The 24,549-nt window shown below is 44.5% G+C and overlaps 1 protein-coding gene across 1 annotated transcript in view; it reads right to left on the minus strand.

Moving 5' to 3' along the window:
• LOC309567418 (SCAN domain-containing protein 3-like) overlaps positions 1–12,563 on the minus strand; it is a gene marked incomplete at both ends in the record, with an annotated part of 36,949 nt that extends 24,386 nt beyond the window's left edge. Inside the window, one exon of the mRNA XM_082272818.1 lies at positions 11,924–12,563. Coding sequence (XP_082128944.1) covers positions 11,924–12,563 — 640 coding nt within the window. The remainder of the gene's footprint in view (positions 1–11,923) is intronic.
• Positions 12,564–24,549: the final 11,986 nt, after the last annotated feature.

A 24,549-nucleotide genomic window follows, 5' to 3' on the forward strand; every position in this document is an offset into this window, starting at 1 on the left:
CTATGCAATCTGGTAGGCCCTTGCACTACATAGAAAAGGTAAATCTGCAGGAAAAAGTCTTCAGAGAATCTTATAGTGTGTGTATGGCCCTTTACAATATACGAACAATAGGAGGTTGAAAATAAATGTATGTATATGTTACATCCCCTAATCCAAACGTTTGCCTTCCTGTTGTTTATATTTTTAACAAGTTGCATAAGCATTTAACAGACAACTGTGTGTGTAATTCATAATGTGATGTGCTCAAGCACTAATTTTTATTTTTTTTTTGTTTCCCCACAGTTTCCTTCAAACGCAGAGCAATGGCTGGAGATTTCGGCTCAATTTCTGGAGAAGTGGAATTTTCCCAATTGTGGGGGTGCTATTGATGGGAAGCACGTCCGCATTGTCCCCCCTCCGAATTCCGGCACATTTTATTATAATTATAAAGGTTTTTTTAGTATAGTCATGCTAGCCATAGTTAATGCAAACTATGAGTTTATTTATTTGGATATTGGCAAAAATGGCCGCAATTCGGATGGGGGAGTTATTGAGCAGACGGAGTTCGCTCGTCGTCTAAAGAACGGCACTCTGAACCTGCCATCCAGGGAGCAAACTTTTGAGGGTATGAGCTTTGTGTTTATCGCAGATGATGCTTTTGCGCTTGGGGAGCATCTCAGGAAGCCCTACCCTCAGAGGAATCTCACCCCCGACCAAAGGATTTACAACTACCGGTTGTCCAGAGCTCGCAGAGTTGTGGAGAATGCCTTCGGGATAATGGCCAACCGGTTCCGGATATTCCTGACGTCCATACACCTGGCACTGTACAAAGTGGATAATGTGGTCTTGTGTTGCTGCATTTTGCACAACTTCCTACGCAGGAATGTACACAATTATGTTTTGCAGCAACTGGATACAGACCCTGCTATGCCAGGTACAAGTGGAGAGGCCCAACCTCCAGACCAAGTGGAGTCCATGACGTCAATGCAAGTTGGACAGTCAGGATTGGCATCACACAGGGCCCGTCAGATCCTTCTTGGGGAGAGGAGCTGTGTCATGGCAGCAATCAATGTCACACACACATTAATGTTGTTAAAGATTTGACACACAAGATAAATGTCAGCGATCTATTATTTTAGAACACATTAAACAAAAATTGCTATGATTCTGTATTGTGGATTCTAATCATTTGGGCACATATGGCCAACATAATTTTTGGTGTAAATCATGTGTTATATATGTGTGACTTTGGAAGGGTTAATACATACATCATTGGGTTTCTTTGCTGTAGTCTCTCACCAGCTGATCCAAAGTGATGATGGCCATGTGTTATTTTTTAGCCAGTGGTGTAAATACAAGGGCCTTCTGCACCCCATAAAATTTCCAAAAACCCTCTCACATTGAGAACTAGGTCACACCCAAGGTTCATCTAATGTCATCTTACATTGGTGGTCATTGTCCAGAAGGTGCCCATACTATATATTTCATATAATACATTAGGGTATTAACAACGTACCTACACCTGTTATGTTGTGTTCATTTATGACATCCTTCTCACTGCCCACCAATGTTAGGATATTTCAGTGTTATGTGAAACTTGATCATTGTTCATCTCAAAGTGTTATATATATATATATAGGTAATGGAAAGTGAACTAGAGCAACGAACAAGCAATGCACTATAGATTACACTGATCTCCCTACACTGATTGCTACTGGCAATATCAATGCCATATTGAATCCTAGGACTGCTAGTACCTTGAGTGTTGAGTCACACTTATGCGATGTGGGAAGTCTGCGACTTTGCAGCCTTCCAGCATTGCATAAGGGTGACCCGCCACTTACTTTTTGCACAGGATTGTATTCCACAAGTGTTAAGCACTGTGCGATCCAATCCAGATACATCCGAAATAAAGGGTCATGTGCGACTTGTATGCGTGTTCATTGCGAATGTAGCCATACAAAGTGCATATGTCTCAATTCACACTGCACATCTGATGGCATGTAATATCGTAGCGCACTGCTCCTTTATTACATGCGATCAGATGTTCATGCGAAAATCATCTATACATTTTGTATGGCTCAATTCGCACTGCACTCGCACAAAAGTCGCACATGATGCATTTATTCAGCCGCATCAGGATAGGATCGCACAGTCGTTCAAACTTGTGTGATCCGATCCTGTGTGAAATGTCAGATCGCACTGTGATATGCGTTAAAACTGGGGGTATCTTTAACATTTCATTGACACCTCCAGCAACTCGCATATGGCAGTGTCCAAAATGCTTTCATTAACATGTAAATATGGGAATAGGACAGCCATCATACATTTAGTGCTTCTTTACACAGCTTTAGACCTCGACCCCCCAACGAAAGTCTAATAAAGAATTGAACACACATTGTTGAATGTAAAAATGTTTTAGTATCAAACATTCACAGGGTTAGGGTTAGGGTGTTGTAAAGTGCTTTTTCCAAACTTGGGTACACTCTTTAACATCTGAGTGTCATAAAACTGGCATAAAAGATTATATAAAATTTTGAACATCAGGAACATCCCAATACAAACATTAAAAACTTTTAAAAAATTTTTTTTAGAATTTGCCAAGCATGTCCACAAAATCACGCATTTTGGTTTGCAATGCCGTTGCAGTCTCCTTTATTTGCTCTAGGTCTGAGCAGCATTGAAGAGCCTCACGGGTCAGTTTGGCCAAAGTGCAACTATGTAATACATGATCTGGAAAATAAAATACAACGGAGTCAATGTGAATCACCTACATGAGGTCATAATAGAGAAACATTTGGTGTGCAGGTAATCTTAAAATCCTCTCGAGTTAATACCTACCCTGTTCTTATGCTCTTTTGCCCTAGGCTCTTCTTCTTCCTCCTGTCCTCCTCCAATGCTGTTGCTGATGATTCTGACGGTCTCCTGAGCTTACTATATATTCATTAGGGGTGTGAACGCATGATGACGTCATTGTGAGGGCATGGTCGTAATGTATATATATTAAGATGCAGAGACCAGAGACGGGCAGAATGCACGGCAACAGCATCGGAGGAGGACAGGAGGAAGAAGAAGAGCCTAGGGGAAAAGAGCAGACAACATAAGAGCAGAAGATTGGACAGCAGAAGACTGGAGAGGAGAAGTTCCAAAGAGCAGAGTGGAGAAGACCGGATGAAGATCTTTAAGAACATTTCATAAACGTCTCCTGTCGTTATTCACATACACTTCCATTTATGTGGTTAATGTGTAGGGGTACTATGTACCCCATACCCATTCACATAGTGATTGGGGTCTGGGATCTGGGGGCCACCCTTTGTTAAAGGTTGCTTCCAAAGTCCTAGGAACCCCCTGGCCGCATGACCCCCCAAAACCACCAGACAGGGTTGTGGGGATGAGGCCCTTGTCCTCCTCTACATGGGAGCAAGGTGCTTTTGGGTGTGCGGTGCAGAGACCCCCTGGCCCAAAGCAATAAAACCCCCCCATGTTGAGGGCAAGTGTCCTGCTGTGGTCCAGGGGGTGTTTGGTCCGCTTGCTCGTTCTCTTTCCTGGCCTGACAAGCTGCATGCTTGGATAAGGGTCTGGTAGGGGTTTTGGGGGTAACCCACGCTGTCTTTTTGTTGTGGGCATACCCTCAAACTCAATACCACACACCAAAGGCCTGGTTGTGAACTTGGGGGGGGGGACAACCACGGTGGGTTATTCAACTTGTCTGTGTAGTTCCCCCTCAAAAATCTTCACAGCGCAAGTGGCCCCGCAAGTCAGAGCATCCTGATCCGACTTACGGTGCCACTTCCATTCAAATAAAGAGGCTCCCATAGGGAACTAGTATTGACAATTGGAGGCTACAAATAACACTGATAAAAATCATTATGAAAAAACCTACGTGGGCACACAACTGGCTCTCTGACACTTGTTCCTGGATCCTCCACAGTTTCGGAAGTGGCTTCCACGCTGCTTGCCAAGTTGCCAGGAGATCGGGGTTCTGACATGGCTGGGGATGCCACATCCTGGCATGACGCAACATCTGCAATGTAAATTTGTAAGGGAATACAAGAATATAAGGTTAAACAATCATTGCAAATACACATATTTCTATGATCCCACTACACAAAAATCTGTGCCCACCAACCTTCTTGTTGCTCTGGTGTCTGGTCACTTGTTGGCTCCACCAGGATTATTTCCGGAATAATGTCTTCATCTACATAATACAAAAAAGTTGCCATATCATAAAAGTCACAAGAGGTACATTTGTTAGGACATGGTGCCCTGCTTGATAGCTCTTTTAGTAACAAATATGAAGACATGTACATGGTTATCTACAAAAAATATGGTACATTAATGTTTGACAGTGCATAGGAACCAATTACCTTTAGTGGAATCTGTGCCACCATCTGGGCCCATGTCCTCATCTTCTTCCACAACTGCCGATGGAGCTGCCAAACCTCTCCTCCTCCTTTCCCATAGTTTAGCACGGAGTTTTCGTTTTTCTCCTATTTAAAGGTTTGATTAATAATCTGTGATTAATAGGAATGTTTGCAGAGAAGATTCGTGCAGGAAAGAACGTTTGTTGCAACACAATACATATATTTTTAACTATGGCTTCCTGAATCCTGACTTTTAATGTAATATACTAAAACATCAACAATAGATCGATCTAATCACGACATGACAACTAAAATGAGTAATCTAACTTTTTACATAGACATTATAATCTAGACATGTTAATACAACATACACAAAATTATAAAAAACATATTGCATGTTTAAAAAAATAAATAAAAAATAAAACTTACTTTTTTCAAAATCCGATGGATTTGGCCCAGCTGATCCTGCTCACGGTGTTTCAGGTCGGACCACCGTTTCCTAATTTGATCTTTCGATCGCTCCACACCGAATTTTTTTAGCAAACAGGCCACCACCTTATCCATGATGCCATCTTTCCTGGCATTGGGCCGGTCGTAATTTGCCAACTTGCCATCATAGTCCATTTTTTCTAAAATGGAGACCATCTCCACCATTTCTGGCTTTGTCATGGGTGTAGCCCTTGATTTTCTGGTGGCCCAATCACTTCGGCCCCCACTTGATGAACTCTGAGATCTTTCAGACATTCTTCTTGATTAAAAGATTGTTCCACTGCTTCAGGTGTGTGTGTGTCGCATGTAGGCCTGATCTTCAGCACGTACACACCCCTGCACAAGCCCGCCACTGGAGGAGGAGTTGACGCATGGGCTGTATTTAAAGGACGCCAGATCTTTCGGCCGACGATTCGCTAGCAGACATATCGAGGGTTGGAGCATGATCGAGCGGCGAATCACGACTTTTCCTCACAAACAAAGGTACGACTATTTTAATAGAAAGTGTGTGTTTTGGGCCCTATACAGCTTTTACTATGAATATCTTTATTATGTCCCAAAATACATGTGTTGTGTTGTGTCTTGCAGGCATATACTGTCCTGCAAAATGGTGGACAATTACACCACACACAACTTTCTCATCAGTTTCATTGATGAGTTCAGGCAACTGCCCTGTTTGTGGAAAGTCAAGTCGGCAGAATATAAAAATAAGAAACTAAAACAACAGGCCATTGAACACCTAGTGGCCTTCTACAAGCCCGTCTGTCCTGGGGCAAATGTGGAGTATGTACGGCGAAAAATTAACAGCATTCGCAGTGCCTACAGGCGGGAGGTTAAGAAAATTGAGGATACCACCAAGTCTGGAGCAGGTGCACAGAATGTACATGTACCACGGCTGTGGTACTTTGATAACCTGCGATTCCTGGCAGACACCTTGGAATCGAGGCCATCCATCTCAACACTGCCTTCGACTTCGGCAGAGGGCTCAGTGTCAGTTGATCCAAGCCAGGATGAAGATATCCTGGAGGAGAGTTTTACTCAGGTATGGCATTTCACTATATATTGTCTGATAAAATTTAATCATGTAACAAAATTATAAGCTAAAGCATAATTGACCCTTTATGTAAACTGGCATAGCAAGGGGTTGGCATGACAGGCAACCGCCAGGGGCGCAGGCCAAGGGGGGTGGGTCGCAAAAACATTGGCATTGTTTTAATGATTTTTTGAACAATCCACTCAGCCTGCACACCCCAGAACCCCCAGTTTGCAGGCGGATTCATGCAGGTGTAAAACATTGAGAGCTGCTTCATGCAGGTGTAAAACATTGAGAGCTGCTTCATGCAGGTGTAAAACATTGAGAGCAGCTGAGCCAAAAGACCAGGAGACTGAGACTGCCTCTCACTGCATCCCCAGCACACCTCTGGTCTTACAAACACTGCTGCATCCCCAGCACACCTCTGGTCCTAACAAACACTGCTGTAGCCTCAGCATTCCTCCGGCTCAACCTTTTTTAAAACAAAACTAACAAACTAACAGCTCCTGCAAATGATACATCCATCCTTGCTTCCATGTCTCTGGTCTCTCACTGTGGGTCAGCAAGGCAGGTGGCTCCCTTATTCATGTTTTCCTGCAACGCTTCACCCTTAATGCCCTACATCAAGCCCTCTGCAAGTTCAGGCCCCTCTCTCTCTGCAACCCCCCTCCTCTCTCTCTCACACCCCCTCTTTCTCTCCCTATCTCTCACCCCTCTCTTTCTTGTTTTTCACACCTGAGACAATGATTGCCCACTAGAGAGCTCTACACTGGGCAAATAAGGGACAAATGAAAAACATTTAATGCCCTTTTATATTTTTTTTTGGGGGGGGGGTTACATTTTTACATTGATCTTGGGGGGGGGGGGGGGTTGTTGCCAAATACAGCTCCTCAACAAGGGCACTGGAGACCCTAGATACGCCACTGTATGTAAAGTCTGCTATTTGTTCACAATAATATAACAAACATGCATTTTTATATACACTATAACATTTTAAACAATTGTTCATTTCATCAACAGGGAAGTGTCACTGAGGAGGAGGCAGGTTGCAGCCAGGAGCCTGGGGAGCCTGAGGAGCCTGTGGAACTCTTTCCACCACCACCTCCTCCTGCCAAACGGAGGCAAAAGAGGAAACACATCGACGACATCACCGATGAATTTATACAGGAGGCCACCATAGCCCTACGTCGCAAACCGGAGGCCAATGAGTCCTTCGGCAACATGACGGGCAAAATTTTAGATAAGGTGGACCTCAGGCAGTGTCAGTATGCCAGAAAAATTATTCTGGATGTGCTGCAAAACGCTGAAAACGGCATCCTTAATGAGCACAGCCATGCATGCCAGGAGCACCCATGCCCTCCACCTCCACCTCCACAACAGCCACCACCTCGCCAAATGCCACATGGCCAGTGGCAATATGGCCAGCAGGATCCAAACATGCCCTCATGGCAACCTGATTACAGTTACCAGCAACTTTAATTTTTGTAACCCCCTATTATTTATTTTACCCCTGTTTGGCAGTTTCTAATTTAATTTAGTCCAAATGGACCTTTTTTATGTTTTTTTTTTGTATTGATGTTTTCATTTGTTTTTTCTGAGATCCAAAAAATAAAGAAAATTGTAACTAAAAAATGGCCTATCTGAATTTGTTAACATGTTTAATATTGTGCATAACCTGAAAAATATGTTTTATACATTAATTCATAAAAGAATAAAGGGTCATATCAATAGTTAGATCTTTGCTGTTAAAAAAAAAAAAAAAATGGTGAAGAGTTCTAATTATTTAATTATAAAATTTGATAGAACAGATAGAATATACAAACATTATCTTCATCATAACAGAACACATGCCTTTTTATTAGAAAAGTATGGCATTATGAGCAGCATCTTCCTTCTTCTCACATCAAGATGAGCATGTGCTCCGCATTTCACCTATTTCTTGCACTGCCGCGAGCCGAAAGTTCTTTCTGGATAAAATGTTGAGTTTACTAGAGAAAATTCTTCCGGGACCTCATTTGGTTTGATCATGCGTGTTGGGATTTGTAGCTGTGTGTCGGCTGATTTCTGTACTGACTGGCGAACAATCTGCCGTTCTGGTGTCGGCATACAAAAATTTCAATGCTTGCAAGACAGATTCTTGTCCGCAGAATGTGCGCTGACGGCTGTCGGAGGCACCATACTAACAAGCGTACAATCGGCAAATCTTTCGCCCGCCGACGTTTGTATGCCGACGATCGGTACGTGTGTACGGGTCTTCAGGCCAGAGCCTTTCTGTGCTCTTTTCCTGTTAATTTAAAGTCCACCTGAGCATGGACTCAAGTAACTCACAATCTCTGGACCGGAACCTAGCCTGTCACAGAGGCTGGAAAAACCCGGGCCGGATTCCGGTTCAGTCTTTCACCACAGAACGTATGCGAGGTGAAATATAGCGATTATCTACTATCTCACCTCGCATACCGTCACATATCCTCCCCCTCTGCTCAAGCACCGGCGATTGAGCAATAGACCCAATCATACAGTGCATGCGGGAGAGGGCATCGCATTGTTTTGGAGCTTGCCTGACCTATGCTCTACTGTAAAATTTGAACGGCTGTAGAGCCAGGAACCATCTTGTCACGCGGCCATTTTTCTCCCTGTTATCACACATCCACTTTAGGGGAGCATGGTCAGTGACCAACTTAAACGACCTCCCCAACAAGTAATACTTCAGGGAGTCCAAAGCCCACTTAACAGCAAGACATTCAACATCAACAATAGCATAGTTTTTTTCATGCTTGTTTAGTTTTCGGCTCAGGTATACAACCGGGTGCTCCTCACCACCTCTGTTCTGGGATAGTACAGCACCTAGGCCCACCTCGGTGGCGTCAGTCTGTACCACAAACTCCTTTGTGAAGTCCAGAGTCACCAGCACCGGCAGTCCACAAAGGGCCTGCTTTAACCTCTGAAACGCCTCCTCCGCTTCAGGATTCCATTTGACCATGACCGACCCTCTACCCTTCGTTAGGTCAGTCAGAGGGGCGGCAATGGTGGCAAAGTTAGGTATAAACCGCCGGTAATACCCCGTAATGCCTAGGAAGGCCCGAACTTGTTTTTTGTTTACCGGTTGGGGCCACTTTTGAATTGCCTCAATCTTATTGGTCTGAGGCTTGACCAGTCCCCGACCAATAACATACCCAAGGTATTTGGCCTCCTCCAGGCCTATGGCACACTTTTTTGGGTTGGCCGTGAGACCTGCTTCCCTAAGGGAATCTACCACTGCTTGTACTCGGGGTAGATGCGAGTCCCAATCTAGGCTATGGATGACCACATCGTCCAAATAAGCAGCTGCATATGAGCGATGTGGTCTCAAAGTTTTGTCCATCATTCTCTGGAAGGATGCAGGGGCCCCATGCAGACCGAAAGGCATCCGCTTGTATTGAAACGAGCCCTCAGGAGTGGAAAAGGCAGTCTTCTCTTTGGCTGATTCAGTTAGGGGTATTTGCCAATAGCCTTTCGTTAGATCTAGGGTTGTTATGTAGCGGTCCTGTCCCAACCTGTGCACGAGTTCGTCGACCCCGAGGCATGGGGTATGCATCGAACTTGGATACACTGTTGAGTTTCCTAAAATCGTTACAAAACCTGATAGTGCCATCAGGTTTTGGGACCAATACTATGGGGTTCGACCGCTCACTGTGGGACTCTTCTATTACATCCAACTCTAACATATTTTTTATTTCCTTTGCGACTGCCTCTCACCTGGCCTCTGGGATTCTATATGGCTTTAAATTTACGCGAACCCCTGGTTCTGTCACTATATCATGCTGGATCACATTGGTCAGTCCAGGTAAGGGGGAGAAAAAGTCTCTATTTTTGTACACAAACCCCCTAACATCATTTTGTTGTGCCACCGACAGGGAATCTGTTATGGGGATGTCAGGTGTCACCGGCACCTGGTCTGCTGGGGCCGGAGATGCAGCCAATAAAGTCTCTCTGTCCTTCCAGGGCTTTAAGAGATTCACATGATAAATTTGTTGTGGTTTCCTTTTCCCTGGTTGGTAGACTTTATAGTTGACCTCTCCTATCCTCTTGATAATTTCAAAGGGACCCTGCCACTTGGCTAGAAACTTACTTTCAACCGTGGGAACCAGTACCAACACTCTGTCCCCGGGGCTGAAAGTACGGACTCTGGCACCCCGGTCATAGACCCTCCTCTGGGCCTCCTGCGCTTGCTCCATATGTTCTCGTACCAGTGGCAGGACAGCAGCGATTCTATCTTGCATCAGGGAGATATGCTCTATGACGCTTCTATATGGGGTGGCCTCACCTTCCCATGTTTCTTTGGCAACATCCAGCAGCCCCCTGGGATGTCTACCATACAAGAGCTCAAAGAGAGAATAGCCTGTGGATGCTTGCGGAACCTCTCGTATGGAAAACATAAGATATGGGAGCAAAAAATCCCAATTTCTCCCATCTTTGTCAACCACCTTTTTTAGCATACTTTTCAAGGTTTTATTAAATCTTTCGACCAAACCATCCATTTGGGGGTGGTAGACAGAGGTACGGAGATGGGAGATTTTATATAATCTACACAGTTCCTTGGTAACCCTGGACATAAATGGTGTGCCCTGATCGGTTAAGATCTCTTTTGGGATTCCCACTCGACTAAACACCTGGACTAACTCCTTGGCGATAGCCTTAGCGGAAGTGTTACGCAAGGGTATGGCCTCAGGATAGCGTGTCGCATAGTCTAGGATTACCAGAATGTGCTGGTGACCCCGGGCAGACTTCACTACCGGCCCCACCAGGTCCATGCCGATCCTCTCAAAAGGAACCTCGATGATTGGTAGAGGGACCAGGGGACTGCGAAAATGGGGCGATGGTGCCGACATTTGGCACTCAGGGCATGATTCACAGTACCCCCTGACATCTGCATGCAACCCGGGCCAGAAAAATCTCTGGGTGATTCTCTCCCTGGTCTTTTCGATACCGAGATGTCCCCCCATTACATGACCATGGGCCAGGTCTAGGACCAACCTGCGGAAGGGTTCGGGAACCAGCAGCTGTTCAACCTCATCCTCTCCCCGTTTGATCACCTGATACAGTAAATTGTTTTTAATGGCCATGTAGGGAAAAGACACCGCCCAGTGAGGATCTACTGGTTCCCCATCCACCATCTTAGCGTTTTCTCTGGCTCTAAGGAGGGTGACATCTCGTAATTGCTCGGTACAGAAATCCTCTCTTCTGACTTCTAAGTCGGGTACCACATTCTGGCTACTCTCATTGTCAGGTCCAGAAATGTCCTCCTGTTCATTAACCTCTGGCTGGGAGCTAGCTTCCAGGTCCTCCGGCTCCACAGCCATTACAGGGAAAGGAAGAGGATCTCCAGCTCCCTCGATTCCCCCAACAGGGTTTTCTTCCCTTTGGCAAAAAGGGTCTGGTGAGAGTTCCTGTGCTTCCGGAGCAGGGGGAGCTCTCTCCACCAGCCTCCCCTTGTTCTCCCACAGCCTCCAAAAATGGGGGAAATCCCTCCCCACTAAAGCTTCATGAAGTAGCGAAGGCACCACCCCCACTGAATGGGTCACACTGCCCCAAGGGGTATCAACCTCAACCACTGCTGTCTGGTAGTCCCGAGTGTCCCCATAGATGCAAATGACCCCAATAGTGCTGGGGTGTAATTTTGTGGGATTTACACAATCACTTCTGACTAGGGTCACTACACTTCCAGAGTCTAGCAGGGCTGTGAGCGGCTTTCCATCCACTGCAATAACACACATTTGCTTTTCAATGCGACTCTGACATGAAGCAGTATATGCGACCTGTGCAAACAAAGATATGCGTCTTTTCCTATAAGCAAAATCGCATTGCATAGGTTCATCATTTATAGGACAGTTTGCAGCAATATGCCCAAATGCATGGCAGCGGAAACACTGTATGTGCTCTATCCCCAGTCCTCTTAGTGGTCCCAAAGACCTTCCTGGCTTCTTTGGCCAGTCTCCAGGCCTAGGACCAACAGTCTCATTAGCGGTAACAACAGTCTTATCTAGTTTCCCCATGCACTTTAACCCTGGAACAGTCTTACCAGAACCGCTGGGCGATCTTGCACCCCTAGACACACTGAAGTGGGGCGTAGATGGGTTCACCAAGTCCTCCGTAGCACTGTACCTCTCCACTAGGTCCACCAATTCGGTTGCAGTTTTGGGGTCCCCCTGTCCGACCCACTTCCTCAGAGCAGCAGGGAGCGCGCGCAGGTACTGGTCCATTACCACACGCTCCACGATCTGGGGGCCCGTCAAGGTCTCTGGTTGCAACCACTTTTTGGTGAGGTGGACCAGGTCAAACATTTGAGAACGGGGTGGCTTGCTGCTGGAATAGGTCCACTGATGCACGCGCTGGGCCCGGACTGCCATGGTGACACCCAAGCGCGCGAGTATCTCCACTTTCAGAGTCTCATAGTCCTGGGCCTTAACTGGGTCCAGGTCAAAATACGCTTTTTGCGATTCTCCTGTCAGAAATGGGGCTAACAGACCCGCCCACTGTTCGTTTGGCCAACCTTCACTGACAGCGACTCTCTCAAAAGTCGCCAGGTATGCTTCCACATCATCGGCCGGTGTCATCTTTTGCAGGTGGTACGAGGCACGTACCAATTTTGGTTCAGCTAGTACAGGAGATGCAAATTCTTTCTTTAACTCCAGCAGAGCCTCTGCAAACTGCCGGTTCATCTCCTGCTGGGCTGCCTGTTGTGCTGCAGCAACCTCCTGTTGTGCTGCCTGTTGTGCTGTAGCAACCTCCTGTTGTGCTCTAGCGGCCTCTGCGATTTGGCGGTTCATCTCCTGCTGGGCTGCCTGTTGTGCTGCCAGTTGTGCTGCAGTAGCCTCCTGTTGTGCTGCCAGTTGTGCTGCAGTAGCCTCCTGTTGTGCTCTAGCGGCCTCTGCGATTTGGCGGTTTGTTTCTCGCTGAGCTGCATTGGCCTGTAGCAGGGCCTTTAGCATTTCCTCCATCTTTAGAATATGCCCGCTAAGTCTACCACGTGTGGGAGATTAGCTCACAGGGATCACCTTTCACAGGAACTTAAGACCAGCACGCAGGTAGTTTCTTTAAAGTCTGGTGGATTGCCAGCTTTAATTCAGCAGAGGTTTGCAAAGATACAAAAACAACAAAACAATAAAATAAATCCTTGCCGTCCGGCGCTAAACTAAACAACGGTTTTCCTCACTATACAGTGTGGGGCTGGTCCCCATCACCCACAAAAACACATAGTAAAGCAAACCTGTTCTTTTGAAAGTCCACACAGAGCTCCTCTCTCAGATTCCCTTCTGAGTCTCAGGCCAGAGCCTTTCTGTGCTCTTTTCCTGTTAATTTAAAGTCCACCTGAGCATGGACTCAGGTAACTCACAATCTCTGGACCGGAACCTAACCTGTCACAGAGGCTGGAAAAACCCGGGCCGGATTCCGGTTCAGTCTCTCACCACAGAACGTATGCGAGGTGAAATATAGCGATTATCTACTATCTCACCTCGCATACCGTCACAATATATATAGCATACATGCATACATACACACACACACACACACACACACTATATTACCAAATGTATTTGGACACCTGCCATGCACATGAACTTTAATGGCATCCCAGTCTTAGTACGTAAGATTCAATATTGAGTTGGCCCACCCTTTGCAGCTATAACAGCTTGAATTCTTCTGGGAAGGCTGTCCACAAGGTTTAGAAGTGTGTCTATGGGAATGTTTGACCATTCTTCCAGAAGCGCATTTGTGAGGTCAGGCACAGATAATGGAGAGAAGGCCTGGCTCGCAGTCTCTGCTCTTATTCATCCCAAAGGCGTTCTATCAAGTTGAGGTCAGGACTCTGTGTGGGCCAGTCCAGTTCCTCCACCCCAAACCCGATCATCCATGTCTTCATGGATCTTGCTTTGTCAGTGCAAGTATTAGTTGGTTTGGGCTCAATTAATGGCCTTAAAAATGGGGCCCCATTACTAAGGAGAGCAAGAAACATCTCATAATGGGTAAAAGCAAAAAGCTCTTTCAAGACCTTCAGAACTTTATTGTTGCAAAACATACCGATGGTATTGGTTACAGAATGATCTTTAAATTTCTCAATGTTCCAGTGAGCCCTGTTCAGGGCCATAATCTAGTAGTGGAAAGAACAAAATTTCACCATAAATCGGCTACAACCAGGTGCTCCTCACAAGATTTTTGACAAAAGAGTGAAAAGGATTATCAGAAGAGGTGTCCAAGAGCCAAGGACCACTTGTGGAGCGCTTCAGATAGACCTAGAATTAGCAGGTACAAAAGAAAACAATAAGTAAAGCACTCAACTGCCATGGACTGTATACTCCATTGCTGAAGAAAAAGCATGTTGAAGCTCAATTAAAGTTTACTGCACAAAATTTAAATAAGCCTGTGAAATATTGGGAGAATATAGTCTGGTCAGATGAGACCAAAATTGAAGCCATAATACACACTATGTTGTGAGGTCAAATGTCACTGCACATCATCCCAAAAGCACCATACCAACAATAAAGTTTGGAGGTGGAAGCATCATGGTGTGGAGCTGTTTCTCAGCATAGGGTAATGGAAAATTTTATGTCGTTAAAGAAAGGATGAATGGAAAAATGTACCAAGACATTCTTAAAAAAAAAAATCTGCTGCCATCTATGAAGATGAAAGGTCGGACATTTCAGCAAGACAATGATCCCAAACACAAAGCCAAGAAAACTCTCAATTGGTTTTAAAGAAAGAAAATAAAGCTCACCGAACCTTCAAGATTTGAAGACTGTGTGGAAAAATTAGACAAAATCACACCTGAGCAATGTATTTTGAAGGATTTTGTACCAAGTATTAAATAGATTTTAGTAAGCTTGTTTAATACTTTTCACCTATGTCATTCCATTTTATTACACATAACTTTATTTGTGTACTCATTTGTATTGGTTTCTTTGTATGTATAGATTGTATGTGTTGTTACCGTCATGTGGTGAAAATAGCACCTTTGGAAATATATTTACCTAGAAAAATGGTGACGTGTTCAATACTTGTTTCCCCCGCTGTATATACTGTATATTCAGTGTATTTATATGTTTAATGCATTTTTTTTGTACAGCCATCGCAGTACTCTGACAGCTCCTAATTTTGTCAGTATGGATGAACCGCATCAGGTGGGGCTTGAGAACTGATATCAGCACAGTGAGAAGAGTCCACTTGCAGAGCAGGAAGTGCACTGGTGTGGTGCTCGATTTATGTCTAAGCTGTCAGATCCTTAGTTCTGGTCTGATCACTTTGTTTGTGAGTACCTCTGGATTGTTTTTAATGTGGAATGTTATGCAAGGAAATGAAAATGGGTAAACAAACAAGATTTTTAATGCAGAAGAGACAAGCTTTGTCTCATCTGCATTAAAGGTACTTACCTGTCTCTGCACCCCTGTGCAGTGAGCTTACTGCGCACAGCTCACTGCCTAGGCTCGGCAAAGCCGAAGCTGACGGAACTCCCACACATGTGTAGGAGTGATGTGATCTCAGCCCGGCCAATGACAGTGGCCAACAATCGAGACCTGGAATTCCTTTCACTGATAAATGTCAGCGGCCGGTGGGGAGTTCTGGGACAGCGCATCACTGGATAGAAGGTGAGCATAGTTCCACTTTAATGTGAACTTTTCACTTTCAATACATTTTTAATAAAGAAGTTGTTTTACACCATGAGCGTTTTCTCCTTTTGTATTTTGAATGGGATCTTCTTTTCATGAATGTTATAAAGATCATAGGAACCAATGTTATCCTGTGCTGTCTGACCATTGTCTAACAAGTAAACAATCAAATCTGGTGAGTTATACCACCAATGTGCATTGTGAAGGTTGTAATGCACAGGCACTTTATCACATTCAGCCTAGGTACACTGATGGGGAGGGTAATTTGCAGCTATTCCTGTGCATTTCCTTCACTACATCACAATCGCACTCCGTTCATGCGAACCGTTGCGGGTGTCAATGTTAAGTCAACGACACCCCAACAACGGTTCGCGACATGCAGTGCGATTGGCAGAATTGGATCGCATGGGTGTGAACACCCATGTGATCCGATTCCAGTGCGGAAAAAAAAGGCGTGTGCACCTTTCATGCGGGGGCGGTGTGATTTGAGCCATACAAAATAAATGAATCACATGTGATTTGAACCAGAATGCGGTGCAATTTCTATCCAAATCACATGCAGTTCACCACACCAATGTGAACCTGCAAGCCCATTCACACTGCCCACATGATAAACACTCCATATTAGTGTGTTGGAAGCTGTCAGTTTTTTGCTGCAATGTCCAGCAGTGAGGGGGAGGGGGGGGGGGGGTGCTATGTGTTTCAGTGTATCACACAGTTTCCATTCTTTTTCTCTTTTTTCCTTTTTAACTTTATGTGAGGTGCCAATTTATTCATGTTTCTGCACTTTCTGCAGTTTGTTTCACTGCTGTGCATTGACATGTAGTGCCTAAATGTGTGCCGTGGTAAAATGCTGCCTTGCAGGGGGGCGTGGCTGGCAGAGGAGCTTGATGGATGTGTGGTAACTGAGCTCTGCAACATAGAAGCTCCGTACCATGGCTAGAAGTGACGATACCACCTACATCAACCAGAGAACCTGGTGAACAAGGAGAGAGGGATGGGGAAGCGCAAATCGCGGATGGGTAAATTCCACAGCCCGGCCGGGTTTCCCAACAAGAAAGATGGAGAAACAAGGAAATTTTGCATCTGATATTAACAACCCAGTAAAGCAGAAGAGAAGGATTTCTTCTCCAGAGGAACATGTAAGTGGAACCTCATCTGAAAATGACTCCATGCTAAAAACCAATCCTCATAAGGATAAGTCACATGCATTCGCTACTACAGTACAGCGAGTATAGACTCTGACTTGAAAAAAATGCTAATAACTCCAAAAAATCCAGCACGATATGCAAGAGTTCATGCAGAACTCTAAAAGAGACATAGATACACTGGAAGATAGCATATAATATATTAAGGAAAAAATGGAGGACTTCACGGAAGCACATAATGATTTGACCTTTGAAGATTAAATTAAACAGCTAAAATTAAGGTGGCAGATCTAGAGGATACGTCTTTTGCAGCATCCCAGAAAATATCAAGAATGCAGATTTAAAGCAATTCTTACGGCAAATGATCCTAGACCTATTGCCCATGGCATCTCACTAAGAACTGGTGATCGACAGGGCCCACAGGCTCCCAAATCCCTCCCACATCCTGGAGAAATTGCCACGTGATGTGATAGCAAAAAAATTCATTTTTATCACATAAAATATCAACTAATGCAATTCGCCCGACAATATTCTCAGCTCCCAGACCCTTGTGCGGGTATCATACTTTATTCGGATCTCTCTCAGATGACCATAATGGCACGCAAAAATCTGAATTCCATTACCAAGATTCTTAGGAATCACAAAATCATCTACAAATGGGGATTCCCCATGAAACTAATGATAGAACGGGGAAACACCTCTCACACGATATACTCTATTGATGATGGCATCAAAATCCTAAAATCTTGGGGGTTACTACTAGAGGGAGAAGCCAATGCTATCAATAAAACCCTCCAGAGAAGATTCCACAGCAATAACAAATGACCCAACCAGTTCATCAAAAAAACTATCAAGAAAAGAAGAAAAATACAAAAAGGTAATCTTATCATTTGTGGAGCTTTTAATGCTCCAATGGATACGACGATTGACACCTCCAAAGGAACTCATACCGTAAGGAATGGTTTGGGAAACCTTTTTTCGCAAGAGGACCTTTTTTATCCGTGGAGATGCCTGTGAAAAGGACTTTACATTTTTCTCAAATGTTCATAAGTCTTATTCATGTATTGATTTCTTAATCACAGACAGAGTTCTCCTACAGAAAATAACAGATGCACAAATCTATAATGTTTCTTGGTCAGACCATGCACCAATCTCCCTAATTATCACATTAAACCAATTGCCCACTAATACATCGCTTTGGCAAAACACCACATTTATCCTTTCTCAGGAGAAACATCTGTCTGTCTTAAAAGAAATATTGAAATCATTTTTCACAATTAACAATCAAAATTCTACTTCTACAGCCAACCTTTGGTGCACACATAAGTCCTATTTTAGAGATTTACGAATACAAGCTGCCTCTAGAGAAAAAAAAAAAACTGAAACTACTAACAATCAATAATCGTATGGACACCATCTTCAAACTTGAGAAAATCCATAAAACCTCCCCCAATAATACCTCCCTTCTTCAACAATTAAACACCGCTAGGAATGAACTAAGAGAAAATTGAATTTCCAATTATGAGCACTACCTCAAAAAACTTAAACTTTCAAAATAACAGGCAGGAATATTACTTGCCTCCCAACTGTGCCAAAGACAGAACAAACACAGCATTTTAAAACTGATACATCATAAATCGGGGAGAACCATCTATAATCCACAAGAGATAGCGGATACATTCACTATGAGCTCTTATACAACCCGAATAAAGACAAAGAAACTCCCCTTCCAATTGAAATAACACAAATTTTAAATAAAGTCCACCTACCCTCTGGTAATCCTAACACAATAAAAAAACCTAATGACCGGGGCGTGGCCAGCGCAGGACTGGGATGGACGCTTTATCAGGGCTCTGGCACCCGGCGACATCCAGCGGCATCCACAGCTTTACAGGCAGATTCCACCATCCATCCACACCTGAACACCATCCAGGCATACCCCGCAATGTCACAGAAGAGAAAAGAGGAGAAAGGGCCGAAGAAACTGACAGCTTTCTTCCCACTGCCGCCCCGGGGCAGTCGACAAGATGGTGCCGGCAGCCCGGAACCTTGCCGCCTCGGAGCGAACACGGGATCATTATACTGACCTCCCAGAGGATATACCCACCAGGGAACACACTGCTGAAGGTACTCTCTCCCCTCACACATCGGCACCTATTAGGCCCTCTTGCTGCAGTCCAGCCAAGTCCAAGTTGAGGCTGGAGCACAGCGCCCAAGCCCCTGAACTAGGCCGCAACATTAACCCTATAACACAACATACTGGGGACATCTCCAATAGCCACATTCCCCACTACCGACCAGCTTATATTAGACACAACATTAAAAGATGCTACTCTCTCTCTCCACACTTCCCTGCAGGCGGACATGGTGACACTTACCAAGCGGTTCACAGCAGAATTCCACTCCTTAGGAGACAGGGTTCGCAACATTGAATCCTCAATATCTGACATGATAACTACTGTCAATGACCTGGTAGAGGACCACAAGGAAAAGGTAGAGAGACACTGGCTCAAAGCAAAAATAGCGGACCTGGAGGATCGCTCCAGGAGAAACAACCTTAAACTCTGGGCATCCCTGAATCAGCGCAACAAAATGATTTGAACAAATTTGCCTAAGATCTTTTCTCCGCCATTCTACCTGGGGCGACCCCCCCCCTAGAGTTAACAATAGACCATATCCACAGGGTCCCAAAACCTTCTTTTCTCCCTCAACAAACTTCCCACGATGTTTTACTGCGGGTACACTTCTACCAGACAAAGGAAGCCATACTTACTAAGTCCAGAGACATAGGACAGTTTCTTGATCCATATGCGAACATCCAAATTTTTGCTGACCTGTCCAAATATACCCTGGAGTTAAGAAGGCAACTATCTATGATCACAAAAGCACTGAGGAATCATAACTTCCCTTACAAATGTAAACACCCATCTAAAATCTTAGTGGAGAGAAACGGCGTTTCCCACTCCATCACCACCCTTGAAAAAGGCCTGAGTCTTTTCCAATCTTGGGGTATCATCTCTGAACCTGCCCCTCCAGCAGGGGTGAAAAAATTCCCAGGAAAACTGGCCCAGCAATGGCATAATGTCTCATCCCGCAGCAAGAGAGACACTTAACGCATTCCAAACAATCTGACAGCTTCATGTGGAATCTTGCCCACACACGGCAAAACTCGCCTGGTACCGGTTTGCCCGTTTGGCTGTAGACTTTTAATACCCTCACAGACGGAAACGGCTGAATATGCCAGATATCTCCACCTTGTCTGTTTATTGTATGTTTGTCTTTTTCTTTGTTTGTTTCTTCCCCTTTCAGGTTCTTGCAGTACACACTTATCAAGAAGAATGTACCTGCCACAGCAGCAGATTCTCCGCTATGCCACCAGAGATACCTCGATCAACTATATCCAGATCGTCAGCAACTCTTCTCCGTGCCAATGCCCTCTACGGGCTCATCTCTACACCATCGAACTTACCGCCTACGTGAGTACATGCACAGCACACCAATCCAAACTCACCCGTGAACATTAAAATTCTGCCGATCAACGCCAAAGGCCTAAACCACCCAGCAAAACGGGTGTCACTATGGCGCACGGCTATTTAACTCTCTAGCCAAATAGTTTGTGCCCAAGAGACCCATTTTCTAGGCGAACATGCCCCTAAATGCACCCACAGTGACTTCCCCACCGTATTTACCTCCTCAAGCAACAAGAAACGAAAAGGGGTACTAATTGCGATACATAAAGCCCTAGACTTCCAACTTCCTAATAGCATATCGGACCCCAACGGCAGATATCTCATCATTGTGTGCCCCATAGCGGGCTTTACTATGACTTTGGTTTTAAACTATGTCCCTAACGCTCATAAACTCAAATTCCTTAACCGCACAATAAAGAGGTTCCGCTCGGTTCAAAAAGGGCCCTTAATTATTTGCGGAGACTTCAATCTTCCACCCAACAGACTCATGGACACATCTACCCAAGGTTCCAGGCACCAACAGTTCTTACAGGGATTTCTGCACCGAAATTACCTTTTTGATGTGTGGAGGTGCCACCACCCCTCTAAAAGAGAATATACGCACCATTCCACTGTTCAGAATACTTATTCTCGCATAGATTTGATTTTAGCTGACAAGTTGTTTCTGCAGAGGACCGCGGACTCCAAGATAGCTGCTATTACCTGGTCGGACCACGCTCCTATCAGTGTCTCCCTAAGAATCTCCAAAACCATTCCAACACAAAAACTATGGCGGGCCAGAGCAGACGTCCTGAAATCCTAAGAAAATGCAGACTTTCTCCATAATTCCTTAACAGAATTTTTCCTTGCTAATGTGGAGTCTGTATTGGAGTCCGCGACCCTCTGGAATGCCGTTCAGTAGGGGATTATTAATTCAACTGCACCATAGGACAAACAGGAAGAGGACGCAGCAAATAGACAGACTGACAGAGGAAATTAAATCTATAGAATCCCAAAACCAAACCAACCCATTGCCTACCCTAAAACAGAAACTCATAATTCTTAGGCAAGAACTCAGGTCACATTTGCTCGACACCTATGAGAGAAACTTGAAAATATCTAAAGCTAAATATTATGCCACCAGCAACAAGGCGGGTAAATTGTTAGCCGCCAGGATAAAAGGCCAACGTACCCAAACCAAAATGAAATCTATTATACATCCCTCATCCGGTGAAACACTACATGACCCACGAGATATTGCGAATGCCTTCAGTAGTTACTATGATTCGCTTTATAATCTTCAATCTAACCTTATCTCATCCCCCACCCGGAATTAAATAATAAATTTCTCGACACTATAGTACTTTCAACTCTCTCCCCTGGTCAAGTTGAGTCCCTAAATGCTTCTTTTACAACAGAGGAAGTCTGTAAAGCCATAGACTCATTACATACAGGTAAATCCCCTGGTCCAGGCCCTAGCTCCTCCCTTGTGCACAGTCTTTAATGATGCTGCCTCCTCTTCCAGCTTCCCAGCAGAGATGCTAAAGGCAACAGTGCTTACCCTACCTAAACCCGGCAAAGAGTCTAACACTCCAAAAAATTTCCGCCCTATATCTTTACTCAATACAGACGTAAAACTACAGTATATGGCAAAATAGTCGCGAACAGATTGATGCCAGTCCTTCCGGGCCTTATCCATAAAGACAGGCAGGATTTACGAAAGGTATACAATCAGCTGATGCAACAAGGAGACTTATTAATATTATTCATGCTGTCATCCTCACGGGAAAGGCCTTCTCTGCTTCTTTCGTTGGATGCAAAGAAGGCGTTCGACAGGGTCCATTGGGGGCACCTCCGTGAAGCGCTTAAACGATTTGGTATAGAAGGAAGGATGAAATCCTTGCTCTGTATGCAAATCCGTCTGCCCAAGTCCTAGCCCAAGTCCTAGTGGATAACCTGCTGTCCCTGCCGTTCGCCAACAAGAATGGTATGAGACAAGGGTGCCCAAAAGATTTCCTCGGATCCACACTTTATAGGCATTCAAATAGGCCACTAAGAGCACCGCATTAGTCTGTTTGCAGATTACATCATTTTGATGTTCTCCAACCCCACTACCCAGGATTAAACTCATTCTTTCAGAGTTTGGGTCATTATAATTATTAAAGACAACGAAGCTAAATCCAACATCCTAGACCTAGGAGTGGATGGAATCACTAGAAACCTCCTCTCAAAAACCTTCCCATACAAGTGGGCAGATGCAGGTATCACCTACCTAGGTATAACCCTCACCAAATCTACTAAACACCTCTTCCAAGCCAACTATGCCCCATTCAAATTGCAGATGGCCAATGAACTCCAAACCCTTTCTAAATTCAAACTCATCTGGTCAGGCAGACTGACTGCATTCAAGATGTTCACTCTGCCCAAACTGTTGTATCTATATAGATCCCTGCCCATACCGATTCCCAAGTGCTTCATGCGTTCTCTTCAATCCACACTGACCCGATTCCTATGGCAAGCAAAAAGAGCCAGATGTGCCTTTTACACATTACTGAAAAATAGATCCATGGGGGACGCCTCTATGCCTAGCCTAGAGGACTATTATCAGGCAACTGTACTGTCACAACTGCGTGAATGGTTTCAACTGACCCCAGACACCCTTTGAGAGAGATTGGAACAGGAAACAATCCCACACAGGAATCTCTCCACTTGGCTGTGTAGCAGGAAAAGGGGAGAAAGACTGCCCTCCCACCTATCTCCATCCGTAAGAGCCTCTGCCATAACATGGCAGAGACTGACAAAAGAGAGATGGAACCTGACACCAACTACCACCATAAAACTGCCGGTATTGAGCTTACTCCAGCTCATTCCTGACCTCAACCTAAAGCCATGGACTACCACCACCCCTGTACAATTAGATGCCTTTTACGCTAACGGCACCCTAAATCCCTTTTCACAGATATCATCTGAATTAAACTTACGCCCCACAGAATGGCTCCAATACCTCCAAATTACCTCATACTTGAGCCAGAACCCCCAACTACGTGCCCGGTCCCCATTAAACTATAGACTTATCTAACAGGCCAAAGGAATATCAACTATTTATCCACTGCTCGGGGAAAAAAACTCTTTCACCAGAACCTCGCCCCTCCTAACATGGGAGCATGACCTTGAAGCTACATTCACCCCCTCCCAATGGACGAAAGCACTAGCATCCGTTTAGAAAGGCCACACTTAGCACTTCACTCAGGGAACTACCCCAAAAAATCTCCCTAAGATGGTACCTTACACTGACTAAACTAGCAAAATTTAAAGAAGACCTTCCACCCATGTGCTGGAGAGGGTGCGGTCAAGAAGGCAAACTTAAACATTTACTGTGGGACTGCCCCCCTATATCTGCATTATGGATGGAAGTATTCCACCTACTCTCTAGGATCATAGAGCACCATGTCCCACCCATGCCAGAATTAGCCCTGCTGAACCTAACAGTAGAAAATCTCCCTGTACATCTCGCAAAGTGGCACTCAACATACTTCTTGCAACTAGAATATCCATTACGAGGAAATGGAAATTTAGCAACACACCATCATTATTAGAAATAATAGACATTACACAAACACACCACACATATGAACTACTTATGACACCCAACTATGAGCTTTACCAAAAAGAAAAAAAATAAGTGGCAACAGTGGTCACAATGGTACAATACCCACTTCGCTAAGTGAACTTCTTTCTGAGTACTAATACCTACTCTGAATAGCTCGTGTAATATTCATTTTGGACACTAGATGGCAACAAAGTGAATCCCAAGCAAAGTTTATAAATGTGATATGTAAATTGCATGCAACAAACATTTTTGACACTAGATGGCAATGCTTGTACATCTTTAGTATGATGCTTGAACCTGACATATTATGCCCTACAGAGTTAATTTTAATTTTGGTTACCTGTTACTTTGTTCATTTTACCTGTTATGCTTTTGAAAACTCAATAAAAACATTCAACCAGAAAAAAGAAACCTAATGACCGCTGTTGAGGACACAAGCAAAGTTATTCACTCCTTACATCTTAAAAGGCCCCAGGAGCTGATGGCCTATCGAGCCAATACTATAAAGGATTCATAGATATCCTAGCTCCATACCTAATGAATCTTTATAACCAAGTGGCCATTGTTAACCCATTCCCTAAATAAATGTTAGATGGCAATTATTACGATCCCAAAACCTGATAAAGATCCCTCTTTCCCAAAAACTACAGGCCCATCTCCCTATTAAATTCAGACATAAAAGTATATTCCAAGATACTAGCTAACCTCCTTCTTGATGTGACACCACCATACCTCATAGAAGCAGATCAAGTGGGTTTTGTAAAAGGCCGCCAGGACACAGACTATACCAGGCGTATGATTGACCTGATCAATTGTATCGAACACAGTCAAATGCC

The sequence above is a fragment of the Pelophylax lessonae genome, assembly GCF_965119305.1.
Source record: "Pelophylax lessonae genome assembly, chromosome: 11".
Classification (NCBI taxonomy): domain Eukaryota; kingdom Metazoa; phylum Chordata; class Amphibia; order Anura; family Ranidae; genus Pelophylax; species Pelophylax lessonae.